The 20377-nt window shown below is 38.1% G+C and overlaps 4 protein-coding genes across 4 annotated transcripts; 3 read left to right on the top strand and 1 right to left on the bottom strand.

The window, feature by feature from the left end:
* Positions 1-491: 491 nt before the first annotated feature.
* Positions 492-5888, bottom strand: nudt7 (nudix (nucleoside diphosphate linked moiety X)-type motif 7). Its single transcript, XM_017690186.2, has 3 exons — positions 5599-5888; positions 3699-3857; positions 492-1276 (listed from the first exon to the last, which is right to left on the bottom strand). Exons 1-3 carry the CDS (start codon positions 5752-5754, stop codon positions 926-928), a joined length of 666 nt encoding a protein of 221 aa, XP_017545675.1. The 5' UTR covers positions 5755-5888; the 3' UTR covers positions 492-925.
* A 90-nt stretch (positions 5889-5978) lies between these two features.
* LOC108418701 (palmitoyltransferase ZDHHC7-like) lies at positions 5979-11849 on the top strand. The gene is made up of 8 exons (XM_017690184.2): positions 5979-6128; positions 6640-6739; positions 6913-7207; positions 7806-7930; positions 8055-8151; positions 8954-9035; positions 9261-9391; positions 10704-11849. Exons 3-8 carry the CDS (start codon positions 6914-6916, stop codon positions 10881-10883), a joined length of 909 nt encoding a protein of 302 aa, XP_017545673.1. The 5' UTR covers positions 5979-6128; positions 6640-6739; position 6913; the 3' UTR covers positions 10884-11849.
* Positions 11850-12555: 706 nt separating this feature from the next.
* Positions 12556-15404, top strand: LOC108416404 (transmembrane emp24 domain-containing protein 6-like). The gene is made up of 4 exons (XM_017689377.2): positions 12556-12868; positions 13613-13739; positions 14745-14920; positions 15085-15404. Exons 1-4 carry the CDS (start codon positions 12662-12664, stop codon positions 15316-15318), a joined length of 744 nt encoding a protein of 247 aa, XP_017544866.1. The 5' UTR covers positions 12556-12661; the 3' UTR covers positions 15319-15404.
* A 275-nt stretch (positions 15405-15679) lies between these two features.
* Positions 15680-20100, top strand: LOC108416723 (transmembrane emp24 domain-containing protein 6-like). Its single transcript, XM_017689616.2, has 4 exons — positions 15680-15903; positions 17664-17790; positions 19287-19441; positions 19678-20100. The coding sequence occupies exons 1-4, from the start codon at positions 15700-15702 to the stop codon at positions 19897-19899; spliced, it is 708 nt and encodes a 235-aa protein (XP_017545105.1). The 5' UTR covers positions 15680-15699; the 3' UTR covers positions 19900-20100.
* Positions 20101-20377: the final 277 nt, after the last annotated feature.

Genomic DNA, 20377 nt, shown 5'->3' on the forward strand with positions numbered 1-20377 from the left:
GTCCACCTGCTCCCAGTAGCTACAGCTACACAGCGAAAGCACCAGATACAGCCAATATTGACAGGAAAAGCATGGTAAATATGTCACAAAAAGGCTTGATACTGTTTTACAATGTGAATAGTAATGCTTTTTTCTCTGTTCTAAAATAATGGACAGAATTAGCAGCTGTGAAGTAGTTACTAAAAAAAAGTACAGAGGTCAAAGTGATGCTGAAATCTACTTTTTCAGACAAGACAAAAAAAATCAAGACAATCACATAAATCACAAATTCAATTTTAGACTTAAATTTAGACTGTCCTATAGAGGAACTTAATGATATCAGACCTTCATCTTCTGCAGTGAATCCTAGTTAAAGATGTGTGAGTTTTCAGTGAGGTAATATCAGGAAACTCTGTAGCTAGCACACTGTTATATTCCTAAAACTACAGTAATGTATTTTAGGATTTTTGATGCAGAACGCATCAAAAATTATTAACATGAATAATTCATAGTTCACCTTTACTCAAATTATTTTTTAATTTGTAAAGCACAGTCAGCTTTGAGGACATACAGTCACACTGGCATCATTGCTTGTTGTACATTCTCCTCATTTGCAAGCTGCCATCCATAACTATTACCTTTACATATGACACATTTTTCTTAATATTTTGTTCACATCACAAAAAAAGTCTCTGAGTGGACCTTAATAAAGCAATAAAATGCTACTATCAGGACTGATGTAAGGTACTATTAGCACTGCTTGAGTTCTGAATTTCAACATAGTTAAGTTCAGTGTAGTTAAGATTAAGAAATTAGTCCCAGGGTGCCCATAGCAACATGGCCACTCCTAATTTCAACATAGAGAATAATTATTTTATACCAGGAGGAAACATGAAAACATATATCATCTCTCTATAAATTAGTCCAGGATCCACCTTATTCTTACTCATAACTTGCTAAGCCTGTGTTGAAGTTCACGTCGAAAGTTTACCATTGGATTGTCCACATCGAAGCCAACCTCATACTCTGGTTTCCTCTCAAACACCAAAACAGCCAACAGTATAGTCAGAGATGCTGTTAATCCCCAGATGTGATGGATCTTGTCTGTAAGGGGGTCAGTGAAGATGAAACTGTGCGTCATGCCACCTACATTGGGTACCGGATATGCAGAGTGCTGAGTATTCTTCAAGAAAAACTCCAGAGGAACAGAGAACACGTCACTCACTTCAGCTGGGTTTGGACGTGCATGGAAAGACTCACTAATGAAACCCACCACAGGGGTCACCAGAAGTCCCCTCTGTGGAGAACGTGGCATGATATATGGAAAGCAAGGAGACAAAAACAATTTGCATTAGACTATTAGTCAGTTACACAATTAAGATTAACAATGGTAGACATAGTTTTATTACAATGACACATACATTGTAATATTGTACAATGTAATATTGTATGGTTGGTCTTGGGTATTGCTTGTTTGTGTGGGTGGGATAGTGTAGTGGTTAACACCTCTGCCTTCTACGCTGTAGACTGGGGTTCAATCCCCACCTGAGCAAACACCCACACAACACAAATGCTGTAAATGTCTATATTTGCCTACACAATAAACAAATGTTTCTGTGTGTTTTCTGTGTTACAACCAGTGCCCTTGGACTGAGAAAATATTAAGGATTACACATTAAAACATGTTTTACAAAAAAATAGGTAACAATATTTGAAGTGGTCCTTTGTAGGTGATTAATAAACTCTGATGTGTAACACATCAACAACATATCAATGAAGCTTTAGTGAATTATCTGAATACATTGAAGTAAATATGTTGTAGATGTTCTGTTGCTACATTATCTACAGTACTGTGCAAAAGTCTTAGGCACGCAAGACACGTTTTCAAAATATATCTTCAAAAAGTTTATTGGCTGAGAAAATTGTTATTTGAATAAACAAAATTTATAGACTATTAATTAATAACTAGATGTGCATTTCCTGAAGGAACTGCAAGAGTGCTTGAAAAGAGCTGCAGGTGTGTGTGTGTTTCTGTGTGTTTCTGTGTAGGTGAACAACGCCTCTTTAGGTATGTGTCTGTGTGTTTGTGTGGTGTGTATGGGAGGGAGAGATGTATGTGTTTGGGGGGGGGTAGTCATTCAAATTAACTGTCACGCTGTTATTATGCAGCTCTTAGTGGAGAAGCCTTGTTTGAGTCAGATTTGCACCTTCTAAACAGTCATAACTCGGGGAAATGTTTATTCTCTCGCTTATCTTGATAGATGGTGTGATAAGACGCCTTGAGGATTATTTTGGTATAATGTTGTGTGTATTGAGAAGAAAATGTCTGAGTTATGACGAGTTAAACACAGAGAAAATCTTGAAATAAGCAGATTCTGATTTTGAGAAATTTACATGGGAGTGAAAGGGGAAGTTTTCTGTGCCTAGTGCCAAACAAATGCTCATAACTCTAAAGCTAATTGATAAAATGGTGAGATATTTTAAAACTAAAATGGAGTAAAACTAAAACTGAAATGGAGTTTCTAGGTGAAATTTTAAGGATTTTGAAGCAGATTCCCTGCGTGATCAGCTGTGTCTGTAAGACTGAGTGGCCTGCTGTGACATCATCGATGTCAGTTAGAATCTGAAGTTCTGAACTTTCCGCCATTCATTCTTATTGGAGGTTTTTCATTTTTAAACTTAATTTTATTAAAAACTACTAATCCGATCGAAAAATCCAAAAATACACAGCACAAGTCACAGCGCTGAGACCTTCAAAACGCAGTTTGAACGGAGTCTGTATGTTAAGCGGTTTGGGCTGTATTAATCGCAGAAAAGTGAAGAAGAAAAATAAGAAGAAGTATGAGAGATAACAATAGAGTAAACAATATATATATATACACACATACATATATATATATATATATATATATATATATATATATATATATATATATATATATATATATATAAAAAGTAAAGTGATTTTCTGGATGTTTGTGTGTTTGTTTAACCATTTTCAAGCCTCTCCTCGAGGAAGCCCAGTATTAAATGTAGTTTAAAATCAACTCCTGGTTTGACCGATTAGTGCTTCAGTAAATTGTGCTCATGATGTAATTGACGATATTAACAAGTCTCTGTGGTGGCTGTGAAGGTGTCAAGGAAAATATGGACCCAAGAAATGTGTTACTTTTTATTGTTTTTATGTTTATTTGAATTATGAATATGACTTTATTCTAATGTATATTGTGATAAACTCACTGCTGAGGTAAATTGTTTAAAAATTTGCTTAGATCCCTAAAACCCTCACACAGTACTGTATGTTAAGTAGTTGTTGTTAATATGCTAATTTCATTACCCAAAACCTAACTCTAACCCTGGCCCTAATCCTAACCCTAACCTTAACCTCAACTCAAAACCTCATCCAAACCTCATATGTTTTGGTTTTTGACATGTTACCAGGAGTCTGTTTTTATTTAATTGAAAAGGACCACTCAAAGTGTCACCAAAATTTACTATAAAAAAGCTCTTCCTTGCTTTCATTTCACTTCTCATGATTACCAACACATCTATTCATTCTAGTGCCGTTTAGTGCTCCCCATTCACACTGAAGTTATAAGCAGGGTTTCAGCCTAGACTGCTTTATAAATGAGGCATAATGCAGCGCAGCCAACTGGACATTAAGAAAACACAAACCAAAAAAGAGCAAGTCTCAAATTATTTGACACAGGGAAACGTACCTGATTCAAGACTGGAATGAGTCTGCAAACTACTTCTACTTCATCAGGAGGAAGGCCAATCTCCTCCTCTGCCTCTCTTAAGGCAGTGTCAATTTCATCTCGATCATTTCTGTCAGACTTCCCCCCAGGAAAGCACACCTCCCCTGCGTTGTGTTTGAGCTGAAAAAAGGAACAGAGATTTCTTAATGGCTGTAATGTTACAACTACACTGCTTAAACAAGTGTGCAACACAATCAGCTCCAATCAGCATCCAAAACTCCACCTGCCTCTCACCTCTAGTGTATTTAGTAAGCTGTTCAACAACATGATTATTGTCATAATTTTACTAAATAGTGGTCGGCCACATAAAATGACAGAGTGGGGTCAGCAGATGCTGAGGCACATAGTGCACCAACTTTCTGCAGAGTCAGTCACTTCAGACCTCTAAACTTCATGTGGCCTTCAGATTAGAACAGCGTAGAGAGCTTCATGGAATGGGTTTCCATTGCTGAGCAGCTGCTTCCAAGCCTTACCTCAACAAGCATAATGCAAAGTGTTGAATGCAGTGGTGTAAAGTGCCATCACTGGACTCTAGAGCAGTAAAGATGTGTTCTGGGTTGAGTCTGGGTTTGGTGGTAGCCAGGAGTACAATAATTGTCTGACTGCATTGTGCTAAGTGTAAAGTTTGGTGGAGGGGGGATTATGATGTGGGATAGTTTCTCAGGAGTTGGGCTTGGCCCCTTAGTTCCAGTGAAAGGAACTCTTAATGCTTCAGCAGACCAAGAGGTTTTGACAATTTTATGCTCCCAACTTTGTGGGAACAGTTTGGGGATGGCCCCTTCCTGTTCCAACATGACTGTGCACCAGTGCACAAAGCAAGGTCCATAAAGACATAGATAAGCGAGTTTGGTGTGGAAGAACTTGGCTGGCCTCAACCCGGTAGAACACCTTTGCGATGAATTAGAGTGTGAGCCAGACCTTCTTGTCCAACAACAGTGTCTGACCTCACAAATGCGCTTCTGCAAGAATGGTCAAAAATTCCCATAAACACACTCCTAAACCTTGTGGAAAGCCTTCCCAGAAGAATTGAAGCTGTTATAGCTGCAAAGGGGGGCCGACATCATATTAAACCCTATGGATTATGAATGGGATGTCACTCAAGTTCATATGCGTGTGAAGCAAGACGAGCGAATACTTTTGGCAATACAGTGTATACACAGATACATCACCAGTCAACTTAGGTGATATTTCAGAAATAAATCTTCTAATTCTCTGTAATTCTAATCCAGGTAGACTTAGTCTCAATTTATATATTTTATAAATGTTTATATATCAGCATCAACATTACAAAACCTCACACTATTTCAGTCTGTAATAAGTTATGATAGGTTTCATCCTGATTATTGACTAAGGGGACTGTGTAAGCTATGGTTATAAGCTGTTTGCTCACTGAGAGTTGAAGTTGCCAGGTACTCAAATCCATTTTCTAAAAGCATCCAGAGAAAATACATTTTAAATCAGTTACTAGCAGTAAATCAATTGCATCTTAGTGTTAAATCACTCTGGGCACAAGAGGGTTAAATCCACAGTCATGACTGTCCAATAGACATGGCTCTTTTCGTCTTGACTTTTAGCTTGTTTAATGGTTAAAAGGGGCCCCTTGAAATCCTGGGTTAGTTTAAACTGTAACACAGTTGAGCTGAAGTCACTCTGGGTTTAGCTCAGAGTTCCCTAACCAAAAATACACAGATATAACATTTCGACATTCTTCTGCTACGAGAAAGAACAAGAAGTGAGTGGCAGGCCGAGTGGCAGCTCAGTCGCCATTATAGTGGAATTACAAGTGAGTTGTCTATTAATTACTCTAAGACTAAGGACAAATGAGACCGGCAGAGCCTACATGTGAGTAAAGTTCACTCACTTCAGTGGAGCGCACGGTCATCAACACCTGTAGCTTCCCTTCTCTCACGAAAAGAGGAATCAGCACTGAAGCTTTGGTCAGGGCAGGTAAAGGCAGTGACTCCTCTCCAGCAGTGCATTTGCTTAAGCGCTCTATAACCTTTTTCTTATGGTCCATTGTACCAACTCAGACAGCTGGTCCGAGGACTTGTATTAAGCTATTAAACTTCCAGAGCCGCGAGTCCACTCGGGTCATTGATCGTCTGATTCAAAACACTTCTTTGTCAACTCTTCTTATCTCTAGTCGGTGTGTTAGATTAGCAGGAAAAACTGGTCCGGACCAGGAAAACGCGTGTTGAAAAACACCGGGCGGTGCATAATGGGAAATGTAGTTCAGTATTGTGTTTAACACATTGGGCAAACCAATCAAAAAACTACAATTTAGTTAATGGACAGAAGCGAGCACCCTGGAAAGATGGCTTCACGGTGCTGATTTTGTTTCATTCATTTATATAAAGAAATGTCCTAGAAAGTCGACAGCCTGTCTCAATGGTAAGAGCGTCCAGTAATGTTTAAATAACATGAATGCCTGCACGATAAAGTTAGCTTAGCGCAATATCGTCCTGTTTTGGTACGTTAGCAGTTTAGCTAGATGTCTGGGTAGTGTTAACGGGATCTGGAATGCTATGATAAAAATGTTTAAATCAAAGCTGAATATGAAGTCAGTTTATAAGAGATAAAGCCTAGCGTGCCTATTTGCATCCGCATTGTATCACAGGAAAGGAAAGGGTAACGTTAAGTTATCGATATTCTGTTATGAATTCCAACAGCTAGCATTGTAATAGGTTCCTGTATCAGTTGGTTAATTAAATAATGCATACATATCATATCAGCACATGTACATAGCATTGACTCATATATAAATATAATTGCTATACAAAGTACGATTGATGGCTTGCATATCCTTTGTGAGACATTTCTGTCCCTGATTTGTCTTGTTCTTGTATTATAAGACTTGCTTGCCCAGAAACATTAACACTTCTTATGGTTTATGTAATTTTAGGTAGTGGACAATTCCTCCAGAGTCAACAGGAGTGTGAACGAGTCGAACAAAAGCTATGAAAGAACATTTTAAACAGATGTGAAGACTGAGGTGGCGTGAGGTCTGCTCTGGATCCTGCTTACTTGCTGCTTTATGGCCATGTCTTGTGTTAATACTGCATGTTTCATTTGTGGATGAGCACAGGAATGCAGTGATGTTATTTTTTGCCAGTATCATCAGTGAAGCATGAATATGCTCTCTCCTCTCTCTGTGTGTTCTTTCTGGTTTGTCCAGGATGCAGTCTCAACGGCTGTGTGACGAGGAACAGCAGCACCACCTACTGGAACAGGTTTCTAGTCCAGCCTCACTGAGGGAAGCCACTGCTCGTGTATGGTTCATTCAGGATGGCTGTGGTATGGTCTGTGCCTTCATCACCTGGTTCCTGGTGCTTTATGCTGACTTTGTTGTCACCTTTGTCATGCTGCTGCCCTCTAAAAGTGTGGCATATGCTGTGGTCAATGGGGTGCTGTTCAACTGCCTGGCTGTCCTGGCACTGACCTCCCACCTGCGCACTATGCTCACTGACCCGGTAAGTACAAGTGCAACAGGCCTGCACCTTTTTTCTGTTCAAAGCACTTCAGCTACGGTAGGGTTCGATATATGTATCTTGACACTTATCTTGTTGAACTAGTAAGCATGAGATCTGACTGCATCCCAGCCTGTTGTAGTATTTTTCAGCTTAATCTCTAACAGGCGACTCTGTAGTATATTATCAATTACCACAAGGAATAATTAAAAATGTTTCCCTGCACTGAAAAAGGAAAAGACAACCTGTTGACTCAGTACATACTGATAATAAAAGCAGACTTAGATTAGATTGAAAACCACTGGCATATTTCTGTAGTACAGAGGGCAGAGTGAGGGAGTAATTTATAGAAGGGGTTAGGGGTGGGTGATATGGGCAAAAACATCATCATGATTTCTAAAGACATTTTTACAATATAAAATATTTTTTTTTACAATATTTTGTTTACAAACGATACCTACAGAAAGCATTGAAAAGCATATTGTGTAGCGTGATAATAAAATGATCACAGTAGTGGTAAAATATCGTCATGTTGCTCATCTCTAGCTGGGGTGAATTTTCATAATTGTCATAATGTGTTTCTCTTTCTGATTTCTTCCAGGGAGCGGTCCCTAAGGGCAATGCTACCAAGGAATACGTGAGCAGCTTGCAGCTAAAACCAGGAGAAGTCCTTTACAAGTGCCCAAAATGCTGCAGCATCAAGCCACAAAGAGCGCATCACTGCAGGTGAGGAGGGCAACAGGGCCCCAGCTGCTTTATTTACTGTCATGTAATAATAATTATATACTACAACCTGTGTCATATTGTTTTTTTGTTATGTTTATCTGCTGTGCTTTCTGTTTTACTGCAGTATCTGTAAGCGCTGTATTCGGAAAATGGACCACCACTGTCCCTGGGTGAACAACTGTGTGGGGGAGAATAACCAGCGCTTTTTTGTTCTCTTCACTGTAAGTATGGAGACAGCTTATTGATGATGATGATGATGATGATGATGATGATGGTGGTGATGATAGTGATTATAGTACATTGTTCACTGTATATTGCCCCTTAAACCCAACGCTTTGCTGCCTTGTTGTTATAACTGGATAACACAGTATATTTCATAATAGTTACAGAATAACAGAATTTATAGTAGTACAGAATTTATAGTAGTTACTAAGTAGTAAGTCTCAAGGTTAATAACTGAACAATAAATGAAGTTAAGTTCTAGACTACTTTTCAGAAGTAGTTTTTTCAGGTTTTATGTTGGGGAAGAGCAGAGCTGAAGGATCAGACCGTGCTGATTGACAACAACTTCTGTTACACTTTCTGGAGGGCACTTTTTATCATTTTATTGCTAACTTTTGAAAAGATTGCTTGTCCATTCTGTTAGATACACTATACTGCAAGAGCACCCTAATCCTGGTCCTGGATATCTACTACAGCCAAGAATAGTAAACTTTACCCTATAGCAGCTTTCATACATTAAAATGCTGCTCTGAGGGCTTTACAACGACACAGACGAATTATAGGAGAAGAAACAGAAGACAGAAAACGGAGAAAATTAAAATATTGAAAACCAAAAATTCTAAAAAATAAACACTAAAAATAACAAAGTAAAAGAAACATAAAGTGATGTTACCATTAATAAAGCAAACTAGAGAGTTCAACTCGAGAGTTCAGATCCAATACATCAGCTCTAATATTCATATTCCCCTTAAGGTCTTCATTACTAAGTCTCTTCTTCTGCCTACCTTCCCTTTTCTGTAGATGTACATAGCTATGATCTCCACCTATGCTCTGGTTCTGAGTGTGCTTCAGTTCTACACATGTGTCAGGACTGATTGGAGCGGTGAGTCAATTCATTAGATGCAGAGAATATACTGCACAAATATCATGTAAACCATTTTGTAATCGTATGCATGTATTTGTATTCATTGTCCTTTAACCGATATCCTCCTTTATTATGTCAGAAGATAATGAAGGAAAATGGCAGAGGACTCTTACAGGAGGAGAATAAGAATAACAATATTAAAATAACATATTTTGTATGTATGTGTTTTTTTCACTTCTGCAGAATGTAGTGATTTTTCTCCCCCTGTGGCTGTACTGCTGATAATCTTCCTCTTCTTGGAGGCTATCCTCTTCCTCACCTTCACTGCGGTGATGTTCAGCACACAGATCCAGTCCATCTGCAGTGATGAGATGGTGAGCCTCACTCCCAAGCTGTCTAATTATCCAGCTTTCCTCTGCTCTAGAGAGAAACCCGGCTTAGGTTAACACTGTTCAACAAGTTTGATTTTATTTTGAATTAATTAAATGATTAATATGCAACCATTAGAATATTTTTTAAGACACATAATTAAATTGTGTCCCACAGGACCCACGTAGTGTAAAGTGAGGTTTAAAGGTAATTTATTTTCCCCAATACAAGTTGAGCTTTGGTGTCCTAATTTAAATTGCAACTACAAATGAATGGGTAATAATGATTCTGTATGCATATTTGTGCATTTGAGATAAGAGGGCAATGTACATTTTTTCAGTGAATTATTCCCTAAAATCTCTTATGTATCAACTACCAAAGGACTTGAGCAGCTCAGTTCATCATCACAGAAATTTGCATGTATTATATTAACCATAGTTATACAGTAACCAAAAGTATGCAGAAACCTGTCCATCACACCAGCAGGAAGGCTTGGCTTGCAGTCAACATTCCAGTTCATCCTGTGAAACCATGTTTTTATGTAGCTCACTTTGTCCATAGACATGCTGGAACAGGAAAGAGCCTCTCCCAAATGGTTGCCAGAAAATTTGAAACATATAAAATGTCTTTGTATGGTATAGCATTAACATTACACTTCAATGTAACTAATGGGTCTAACACAAAACCCTAAAAACGACCCCAGACCATTATCCCTCCATTATCCTGCCAAACTTTACTGTTGGCAGATATGCAGTCCGGTAAGTAGCATTTTCATTGCATCTGTCAAACCCAGTTTCATCCATCAGACTGCCAGACAGTGAAGCGTGATGCATCACTCCAGAGAACACGTTTCAACTGTTCCAGAGTCCAGTGGCCCTTGGCATTGCACTCAATCTTAGGCTTTTGTGCAGCTGGGCTGTCATGGAAACCAATTTCATGAAGCTATTGAGTTCAAGACTTTAACATTTAAAGAAATCAAAGGGAAAAGCTATCCCATTATTAGGCTATTTTATCTGTTTGTTTAATTCTTGCTAATTTACTGACATATGATTCGTTGTTAAGACCACTGAAAGCCAATAAAAAGAAGTTGCACTGAAATTTAGTTAACTTAAATCAATATGACATAACTTGACTGGTTGTGTTCAAACTTTGACTGTAACATGCAAATTTCTGTAGTGATGAATAACTTCATCTGAGCACTATTACAAAATAAATGTGTTTTGTAAGATCCTTTTGAATGATAAATATCATTTAAATCTAAAAGTACTGTATGTAAACCTTATGTAATGCATAAGTATGTGCGGTGCTGTTGTCTAGGTGGCTGAGCGGCTGAAGAATGAGAAGCTCAAGAAAGGCAGACGGGTGCGGTGGGACAGCATGAAGACTGTGTTTGGAGGGCAGCCGTCTTTACTCTGGATTAACCCTTTTGCTGGGCTGCGACTGAGAAAACTCATCACCTCACAAACCTTGAGGGCTGGACCTGAATTTTCTGTCTGACACACACATACACACACACACACACACAGTCTGGGAACAAATATTGCTACTGATCAGCAAAATGCTGCTCTATAATTTGAAGGCAGTATTTAAAAATGTGATTTTTTTATCCTAAAGGCTATTTTTTATACTTTGTATAATTTTTAATTATGTGAAATTATTTATTTATTTATTTAGTTTGTTCATTTTCCATTAATCATTTGGTGTTGTGCTTTATGTTATGTCTAAATTAATATGCCTCAGGGCAGTCAAAAGGTATCAGATGTTTATGTTGTACTGTAGTTTTAATTTTATTTTTAACTATTTTTAAAATAATGCTTTTCAGATTCTCCTTTGTGTGCTGTTCCTAAGAGTTTATATCACCTGTGTGGTCAAGTTGTACCTCTTAAGTCCACATTGCATTAAATGTCTTGCTATACTAACATATTTCACTCCCAAAAACCAAGATTTACTTATCCTTCATTATTTAATCACAGTGTTAAATGCCTCAAATGACATCTCTGGTACTTTTGTCATTTTGCACAGTCAACCTGCTTATGTACTGACTGACACTGATGCAAAATCAGTAAGAACTCTACTGTGGAGATATGATTAATATTTTTGATTTATAAGTGTTTATAACTGTTCAGATTGTGCACATTTTACAGCTCAAAGCCTCTCAGGATTACTGCCATATCTGACTTTTACAGCTGATGTATTTGTATATTCCATTTGTAATTTGGATTAAGGCTCTAATTTGAATTTGATCATTAGACATTGTCTGAGTGTCATGCCAGGCTGCTAGTATGGTAAATGGAAAGCGCTCATTGTACCACCCAGTGTATTTTTCTTTTTTACTGTATGGCAATGTCATAGAGTACTGTGCCAGAGACTGTGCTTCACTTATTTACTTTCAAGTCAAAACAGTCAGTAAGCATTGAACAGGAATTTACATAAAAGCCTCAACAATTAAATATAATATCCAAATTTTCAGCTTTTGTCTTCATTATAGCTTTCACTAATTCTGGAAGGTTTGCTTTCAGTTTTTCTAAGAAATCTGCAGGGATATTCTTCAGAAATTCAGTCTTAGAAGTTGGTTGCATTTTCTGCTTCTCCTGATCCAAGTAATCCCAAACACATTCCGTGATGTTGGGATCTGGACTCTGGTCAGTCCATTGTTCTGAGAACACCAGCAGCTTCTTTCTTTAATTAGGAAACTTTTGTCTATTTCCTTTTCTCAGTAATGGCTTCTTGACAGCTACACATCCATTGTTATCTTCTCATAATTAAAGGATGGAGAGACACACGTGGATTTTTTCAGATCTGAAGCAAGAGCTTGGTTTCTTGATTTCAAGAGCATCTCTCTCAAAGATGAAAGCTTTAAATGCTTTTTATCTGATGGGGCAGTTTTGGTGGTTTACCAGGTCTTTTGGAGACCCTTATTATTTTATTATTTTCCTTTCACTTTCCTCTTCTTTACGCAAGTGGATTATCTTATATTTAATCAGAAATATCTCCTGAAAAATGAATAACTTACATCTATTTATGTATAATGTGGTCAGTGTAGATATGTGAAGTGTACTAACATGTTTAAAAGTGTGGTTAAGTGGGGGGAGCCAGCAGCACCTGGGTCCTACCATGAATTTTCCCACTCATAGACACTGTAGACTCTGTGAGCCACACGTCAGGTTCAGAGTTAATGATCTGCTGATGTTTCAGAGTGAGGCTTCAGCACCTCACAAGCTCAGACTTCTTGCCTCAATAAACAGGTCACCAGACACGATCTCTGCAGGTCTGTAATGCTAGCTGGGTGGTGGTGTGTCCTCCTGCTGTTGTTAGGGTGGCAGTGTGGTGGAGCAGTGAAGGACCTGCGGCCTGATGTGTCTGACCAGGAGCTGTTCTGGGGGACAGATCAATATGACTTTGCCATCGTGCTCCCTGCCTCAGGCCTCGAGTGCTTCTGGCATTTTGCTCACCAAGGAGAACGCTTCTACCTCGACTTTATGGTAATATGACTTATATGACCATGGCTTTGGATATGTGTATGTGGATGCTGCATATTTTGTGTGTTCTGTTGTGAGTGACGTTTGCTGTTTTAGTGATTGAACAGATTATATTTCAGTTACAGTAGTGCATGTAAATTACTCAGTACTTTGTACACAACATGTTTTCTGAAGGAAAAGATAATGCATTTTATTTCATACAGGCCAGAACACATTAGTGAGTTGTTGCCGCCAGCATATGGTCATTCACAGAGGGAAGTCCAAGTACTGTTTTTAATAGTTGGCATATTGTGTGAATCGTATTATGCAGCTTTCTCAGTCACTGTAGAATCCCTAAAGCTCTGGTCATCATTCTGGACACACCTAACATTTTATTCATTTTTACATCTTTCTACAAATGAGTTGAAACCTATGAAGTGTACTAGCATCTTAATAGCATTGTTTGTATGGATTTGCAACAGACTATTTTATGAATGAATTGATATTAATTAAATAGTGATTATATTAATGATTTGTTAATGACACTAATGTCTTAATGTCTAACTACATGTCTTAGAAATACATTCTAAACTAAAACAAATTTGAGTAATTACGGACCATAATACACTGGTCTATTGTTCCCACAGTATAAAGTACAGGGTAAGGAAATGGTATTTATTTCAATCACTGAAGTCTTAAGTCATGAGAGTTTAATGAACTCAATGTGATGTGAAGTCATCATATGAGGACTATGTGTGGCTTGTTTAGGTTCAGTGGGTGACCGGAGTGGCCAATGACAGGCATCTCTCGGTGACTGTCAATGCTCCAAGTGGCCTTATCGTGGGCTCGGCCGATGATGCTAAGGGTCAGATTGCCTTTAATGCTGGAGAGACTGGTGAGTGAGAGATGTTAGTTTGTACTGTCACACGTTAGTCAAGTGTGCCAAAGATATTTCCATCTCGATATTTCAATCTCAACACTTGCATTGTGCATTACAGTACAAAACTCATTTTAGAAACTGTCTTAAAGTCCCAGGGAAAGCAGTAAAACAAAGTTTGTATGCTAAACATGAGTGTTATATTAAACATCCAACAAAGTTTGAATGAAAATTATGATATAAATATGATAAAACACAACTTTAATACCACTGATCAGACCTATCTGAGAACTGTGTGGGCATGGCTAATGAGTACCTTGATTGACAGCTCTCTATCCAACATTCTTTGCCTGCCCAGCCACTCATACAGAACTAAAATCATTATTCTACTTTTGTGTAGTGGTGACCATGAACAAATGTGCAGACGGACGAATGAAGCAACACCGGAATGACGGAAAGAATGATCAATGTTGGTGTATGGATAAATGAATGAATGGCCGGCAGGCAGCTACAGACAGGCCGTCTAGCTCGCTAGCTTTTCATTATACTGGGTTAGCTTTAGCTCGCAAAGTTTCTCTGACTCTGAAGCTGTTTTGTGGGTGGGGCAAGAGACGTCATCCTTGTGATTGGTCAGAAGAGTGCTTATGGAAGTGTTACCCAAGATTAGGACTGCCCAGTTTACATAGAGAGATAAATGGTGAAATTGAGAGGTCATTTATTGATAATTACAACATTATTCAAAGGGTAAACTTAGTACATGTTTACTGTTTGGCTGAAAGAAAAAGATTAACCTACTTAGAAAGGAAACACAGATTTACATACTCTGGTTCTTTAAAGAACAACAAAAAAAAGTTACAGTAGAAACGGTCCCTTTAAAGAACTAAAAACATTGTAACTTCTCCAAAGTCTTTGGTCAATTGAAAATAAAGTAGTTATTGCTGATATGATAATGTGAATTTTTATGATTGTTATTGCTTTTTTATATTTACTTTTTTCATATACATGCTTGGACTTTTATTTCAGGTTTCTATCAGATGTGCTTTAGCAACTTCCACAATCGCTTTGGCAGCATGCAGATTTTCTTGAACTTTGGTGTGTACTATGAAGATTCAGATGATGTCAAAAACCAAAAAGAGGAAGAGGAGATTAAGAAAGAGCAGGATAGGAAGCACTTGAATGACACGCTCACTACTATTGAAGTAAGTTAAAGCATAAACCTCTTTGATATTTCTTCTCAGGTTTGGACTGGAATAGAAGTGCTATAGTTGAAATAAATTAGAAACCTATTTGTAGCGTAGTTATAATTCTTTATACTTCTCTATAATTCAGACTTTTTTCCTGAAACTGTCAAATATATGCACAGGAAAGCTCCTCCCGCGTGCAGGGCTTTGTCTTCCACATGTGGCGTTACTATAACTTTGAGCGAATGAGGAGAGGGGCAGATTACTACCTGCTCCAGTCCAACTCCAACTACGTCAGCACCTGGTCAGTTGTCCAGAGCTTCGTCATCATCATGGCCGGATATCTGCAGCTCTTCTTCCTCAAGAAGCTTTTTGACACCAAAACCACCACAGAGACGGACAAACCCCGCTGCTGATCTGACCCTTAACACCTTCTCATTGTCTCTTTTCCTGTCTGTTTCTTCTCATAAAGCTTAAAGCCATCTCTGAATAAAGCTTATAGTCGTCTCAAGTTGCTTGGATTTATTTTTAGTATAAACATTCATATATATATATATATATATATATATATATATATATATATATTAGGATATATATTAGGCCCTCACTGTCTCGTATCTTCTGCATCTGTTTTTAAGAACGTCATTTAAAATATGATAGTTGTAGTCATAATGTAATGTTGTGTGTTTGCTGAGTAAGGTTAATCATTTCCCAGACCCTTATGTTTCACACCAGTCTTCAGGAGTCCTTAATCAGAGAGCAGGGCTGCGTGTGTATGTGTGGTATGAGTCTGAGACATGCACTCTTTAATCCTCCTCATCCTGCTCATTTTGGGATATCAGAGTGAGAGTCAGAAGACTACATCAGATGAAAATCGCATAGGTCACCGCTTCCTTCAGTGGGCAGATCATTATGACTTTGCCATCCAGCTGTCTGGCAAAGAGTCACAATGCTACTGGCACTATGCTCGTCAGGATGGCCGTTTTTACCTCTCTTACATGGTGAGTTTAAATCGTTTGTAGAAATGAATCTTGCGTATTTCTGATTGAGTTGCATATGCACTGAATATACTCAGTCGTATGTTTGGAGAAGCTCACTTTGCTTCAGGAATAAATCTACCAGGGTTTTAGTAAATTGCTGTATTGTAAAAGGTGGGCAGGAACAATCTTTTATAACGTTGAATGACCTTGCCTCGGTTCTCCACTTATCAGAGCTAGTGTGCTGTTCACTTATCTGATGTGTTTTTCTTTGAGACTGCAAAAGGTCTCTTAAAGCTGCATTACTAAAGAACTGCAACTCAGACCGGCACACACAATAAGATTTAAAACAATGTCTAACTTCCTGCTGAGATATGAAGCCATATAGTGAAGTTGGAACGAACTCTAGTGTTTTTGAAGTTTTAAATTAATTAAAAGGAAAATATCAGTCGCAAAAAATGCTACGTAACACACTTTATAACACACACAAAAAAAAAGAAACTGCTCTGTTGCTGGTTTTAATCAGTTTACTTTCATTATATTACTTTACAAATGCATGTATTACTTAACAAATTGAACTCAGTGAAACTAATTTAGTCAGGTTGCTTCAATTATATTAAATGAGTTGTCAGAATGACATCACAAGTGTGTTTGGTTAATGCGATCTCATCACAAATCAACATGGCTTTAATGTCCTATTATAATTTTTGTAACAAAACTCTTACTTTGTCAACTCATTTTAGGTGAAAATACTCCGGTGTCTCTCTTGTAACACCAATATTTTAATAGAATGTCATTAATTAGTCTGACGCTGGCAAACCCTCCATTAGGTAGAACCGAGCGGCTCTGAACTAACCTTTTGCGAACACGCAAACTTTCAGTTTAAGATTTATTTGCAACTTGGTTACAAGTTTAAGTTGAATAAAAACGTTTTTTAAACACAGGTTCACAAATGAGTTTTCCTTTACTATACTGCATCTGTAGGTCTCTGTTCATAAACATAAACTAGCAAGAACAAATTTACTATAAAATGAAATAGCGTTTGTATAAATTCAGAAAAAAGAAACACATCAGCCACGACTGCATATGTGTACATGTTTCTATATTGTGGTCTATTTACACAAAGCTTGGTTAGAGTCAGGACTTTCTTCCATCATTTATGTAGGAATAGGCACTCCCAAACTTGATGTTGAACCATTTGTTTGCACTGGATCGGTATGTTCAACGGATCAAAACAAGCTCAAAAATGCGTGCTGTGCTCTGATTGTTGCTCTTGCTTCATGCTTCTTTCATTTGGACATGTTCATTTTTTACACAGACAAAAGCCAAAAGGAACAACAGATTTCTCATAATGTAGTGGAGTGAAAAGTAAGATATTTGACTTTGAAATGTAGTGGAGTGAAAGTCAAACATCACCCAAAATGGAAAAACTTCAGTAAAGTACAGATACATGAAAAACTACTTAAGTACAATTATGAATTCTTCTGTACTGGAATTGTTAAGAAAACATGTAGTTAGGCCTGTGTCTTGCCTTGCCCTTTAAGCAATGCTTTTATATTCTGTTCTACATATTAGAAATCATACTGAATGGCCTGTGGAACCAAGAATGCTTTACATTCACTTCAATGTTTTCAAAGATACTGAAATTGTTTGGAGAAATAGTTTCATTACCTATACATTCCTTAGACCATGTTATACTATTGTACCCACTAGGTTCAGGGTTTTTATAGCTCTGCTTTGAGATGCTGTTATATTTGCTGTGGTTATATGTGCCATGTGTGCAGGTTCAGTGGGTGTCTGGGATGATTGGAGACAGACATCTAGTGGTCTCCATTCACTCTCCTGAAGGCATCCTCACCTCCTTCGTGGATGATGCTACAGGCCAGATGAGCTTCCAAACAACGGAGACAGGTGGAATACATTTCTCAGCAAACAGGATAAAGACCCACATTTATCCTATATTTATCAGGTCTGCTGAGCTCAAGAGAGATGTGCCAAGTTAAAGAGTAAAGAAAATGAGCCAAGATTATACACTTTAACTACATCACCATTATTTTAAAAGTGTAAAAATGCACCATGACTCATCTGTCCAAAGGTGTCCAATTCAGCTGCATCAATCGATTATAATTGAGTATAATAATATAAAACAGACATACAGAAACAAGTGTATCCATTTGAGCTCAGCAGCTGCCCTTTACACTGTGAGAAAATCTCATGAAAATTTGATGAATGAACAGAAATTCTCCAAAATTGCTTGGAATAAAATCTCCTTACATTAACTTACATAAAAAGAAAATAATGTGTTTGCCCTCTCTTGTAAAGTCTTTGGACAACAGCAATATAAAAGTATGCAGCAACCAGTGTATGGTCAGCTCCAATTAGTATGTATGTGCTTTCTTTGACTGTAGTTCATCTGTTTCTCTGCATATTTCATTAGCCGGTTTTATCTCTGTTCTTCAATTGTGGTGGATTATCCTCAGCACTGCAGTGACTTTGATGTAGTAGAGACATATTAGTGTGTGTTGCACTGGTACGAGTGGATCAGACACAGCATTAAAACACATACTAACACACCACCACCGCATCAGTGTCACTGCAATGCTGAGAATAATCTGCCACCCAAATGATACCTCCTCTGTAGTGGTCCTGTCTTTTGAAGAACAGAATAAAAGGGAAACAGACAGACTACAGGCTGTGAGTGTAGAACTACAATGTAAGCCTACAATATATGGTAAGTGAAACTGTTAAAATGGGCTATTAATGTAGAAGCAAGGAGGTGTACTTAATGAAGTGGCCGATCTGAGTATAATACAGTATATATAGTTATAGTACTATCCATCCATCCATCCATCCATCCATTTTCCAAGCCGCCTCTCCGTCAGGGTCGCGGGGGGATGCTGGAGCCTATCCCAGCAGTCTTCGGGCGGAAGGCAGGATTAGTTACAGTACTATAACAGTAATATTTGATACTACTATATTATTAAAGTATGTAACATTAAAATATTATAGCATGTGCTGTTTTTTAACCCCTTAAATATCCAGGGCCAAAAGGCTTTATTACAAACTTCAGTTCAGCCAGTTCAGCCAGTTTGCACTTAAGTCCCTTTAGTTACAGAATGATAAGGCTTAGTATGTAATAAGCCTGAGATTTTAAGGGGTTACGAATAAAAATTTGTACTTAGTGTGTCTTTTAAAATTATTCTATATCATAGCAAAATTAGTGAGCTGAACTGAACTGTGTTGATATTTCATAATAATCAAACTGAATCATTGTTAAAGATTTTCCCCTCTAATAATTATGAGCCTATATGAATCTACTCACTGCTAGAGGTAATAATACATAAAAAAAAAAAAAGAAAAAACTAATTCAAAGATAGCTCTAAGGGTTATTTTCACTCTCTCTGTAGGCTTTTATCAGATGTGTTTAGCCAACCTTCACAACCGCTTTGGAGACATGCGAGTCTTTCTGAACTTTGGTGTGTACTACGAGGAAATTACAGAGGCCCAGAAGGAGACTGACATGGAAGAAGACATTCTGAGCAGCACTCTATCCAACATGCAGGTATAGAGAAATTGTCCAGACTGAATCCCTCATATTACAGCCACTGAAAATTGAATTGAATGTCCTCTTAATCACAGATATGCTTGTATGTGTTTCCAGTGTAGCTTTAAGTCATGTTTATACCTTTTATTACATACAATAGGCCATTCATAATACACTGAAAGTTGCTTGTGTTAATCCTTGTTCCTGCAAGTATGTGACTTGCTTTTATTGTGACTGTCTCTTTCTTTGCCCAGGACATTTCAAATAAGCTACGCATACGAATCCAGCACATGTGGCGCTTCCATAATGTAGCACGAATGCACAGAGGGGCTGACTACTACCTGCTTCAGTCCAAGTCCAACTACGTGAACACTTGGTCCATCATCCAAAGCTTCACCATTGTCATGTCCAGTTACCTCCAGCTCTTCTTTCTCAAGAGGTTCTTCCATACAGAAAGTGACCGGCCCCGCTGCTAAGAAAGAGAAAGAGCTCTAAAAATAGTAAAACCAGCTTATTTGCTTTTTATTTGCTCTTTTTTGTTATTATCCTAAATAATCAATCATACATGTTCTCCCCGTGTCTGCGTGGGTTTCCTCCGGGTTCTCCGGTTTCCTCCCACAGTCCAAAGACATGCAGTCAGGCCAATTGGACATGCTAAATTACCCCTAGGTGTGAGTGTGTGAGTGACTGTCTGTGTCTGTCTGTCTGCCCTGTGATGGACTGGCGGCCTGTCCAGGGTGTATCCTGCCTTCCGCCCGAAGACTGCTGGGATAGGCTCCAGCATCCCCCCGCGACCCTGACGGAGAAGCGGCTTAGAAAATGGATGGATGGATGGATGATATACAGGCATCAGATAGAGATTAGGTTGAAAAATGCTAGAGTATGCCTTTAGACCTGATTAGCTTCATGTATCTGATTCTGCTTTAAATCTTTTATTACAGTGTAAACAGTTCA

The sequence above is a fragment of the Pygocentrus nattereri genome, chromosome 8 (genome assembly GCF_015220715.1).
Source record: "Pygocentrus nattereri isolate fPygNat1 chromosome 8, fPygNat1.pri, whole genome shotgun sequence".
Lineage (NCBI taxonomy): Eukaryota > Metazoa > Chordata > Actinopteri > Characiformes > Serrasalmidae > Pygocentrus > Pygocentrus nattereri.

Coding starts and splice junctions, on each gene's coding strand:
- nudt7 (XM_017690186.2), bottom strand. CDS start 5,754: ATGGACCATAAGAAAAAGGTTATAGAGCGCTTAAGCAAATGCACTGCT. Junction 3,858..5,598: donor TGACCGTGCGCTCCACTGAA/GTGAGTGAACTT, acceptor TCCTTTTTTCAG/CTCAAACACAACGCAGGGGA. Junction 1,277..3,698: donor TCATTCCAGTCTTGAATCAG/GTACGTTTCCCT, acceptor CGTTCTCCACAG/AGGGGACTTCTGGTGACCCC.
- LOC108418701 (XM_017690184.2), top strand. CDS start 6,914: ATGCAGTCTCAACGGCTGTGTGACGAGGAACAGCAGCACCACCTACTG. Junction 7,208..7,805: donor GCACTATGCTCACTGACCCG/GTAAGTACAAGT, acceptor GATTTCTTCCAG/GGAGCGGTCCCTAAGGGCAA. Junction 7,931..8,054: donor CAAAGAGCGCATCACTGCAG/GTGAGGAGGGCA, acceptor GTTTTACTGCAG/TATCTGTAAGCGCTGTATTC.
- LOC108416404 (XM_017689377.2), top strand. CDS start 12,662: ATGCTAGCTGGGTGGTGGTGTGTCCTCCTGCTGTTGTTAGGGTGGCAG. Junction 12,869..13,612: donor GCTTCTACCTCGACTTTATG/GTAATATGACTT, acceptor TGGCTTGTTTAG/GTTCAGTGGGTGACCGGAGT. Junction 14,921..15,084: donor ACACGCTCACTACTATTGAA/GTAAGTTAAAGC, acceptor ATATATGCACAG/GAAAGCTCCTCCCGCGTGCA.
- LOC108416723 (XM_017689616.2), top strand. CDS start 15,700: ATGCACTCTTTAATCCTCCTCATCCTGCTCATTTTGGGATATCAGAGT. Junction 15,904..17,663: donor GTTTTTACCTCTCTTACATG/GTGAGTTTAAAT, acceptor CCATGTGTGCAG/GTTCAGTGGGTGTCTGGGAT. Junction 17,791..19,286: donor CTTCCAAACAACGGAGACAG/GTGGAATACATT, acceptor CTCTCTCTGTAG/GCTTTTATCAGATGTGTTTA.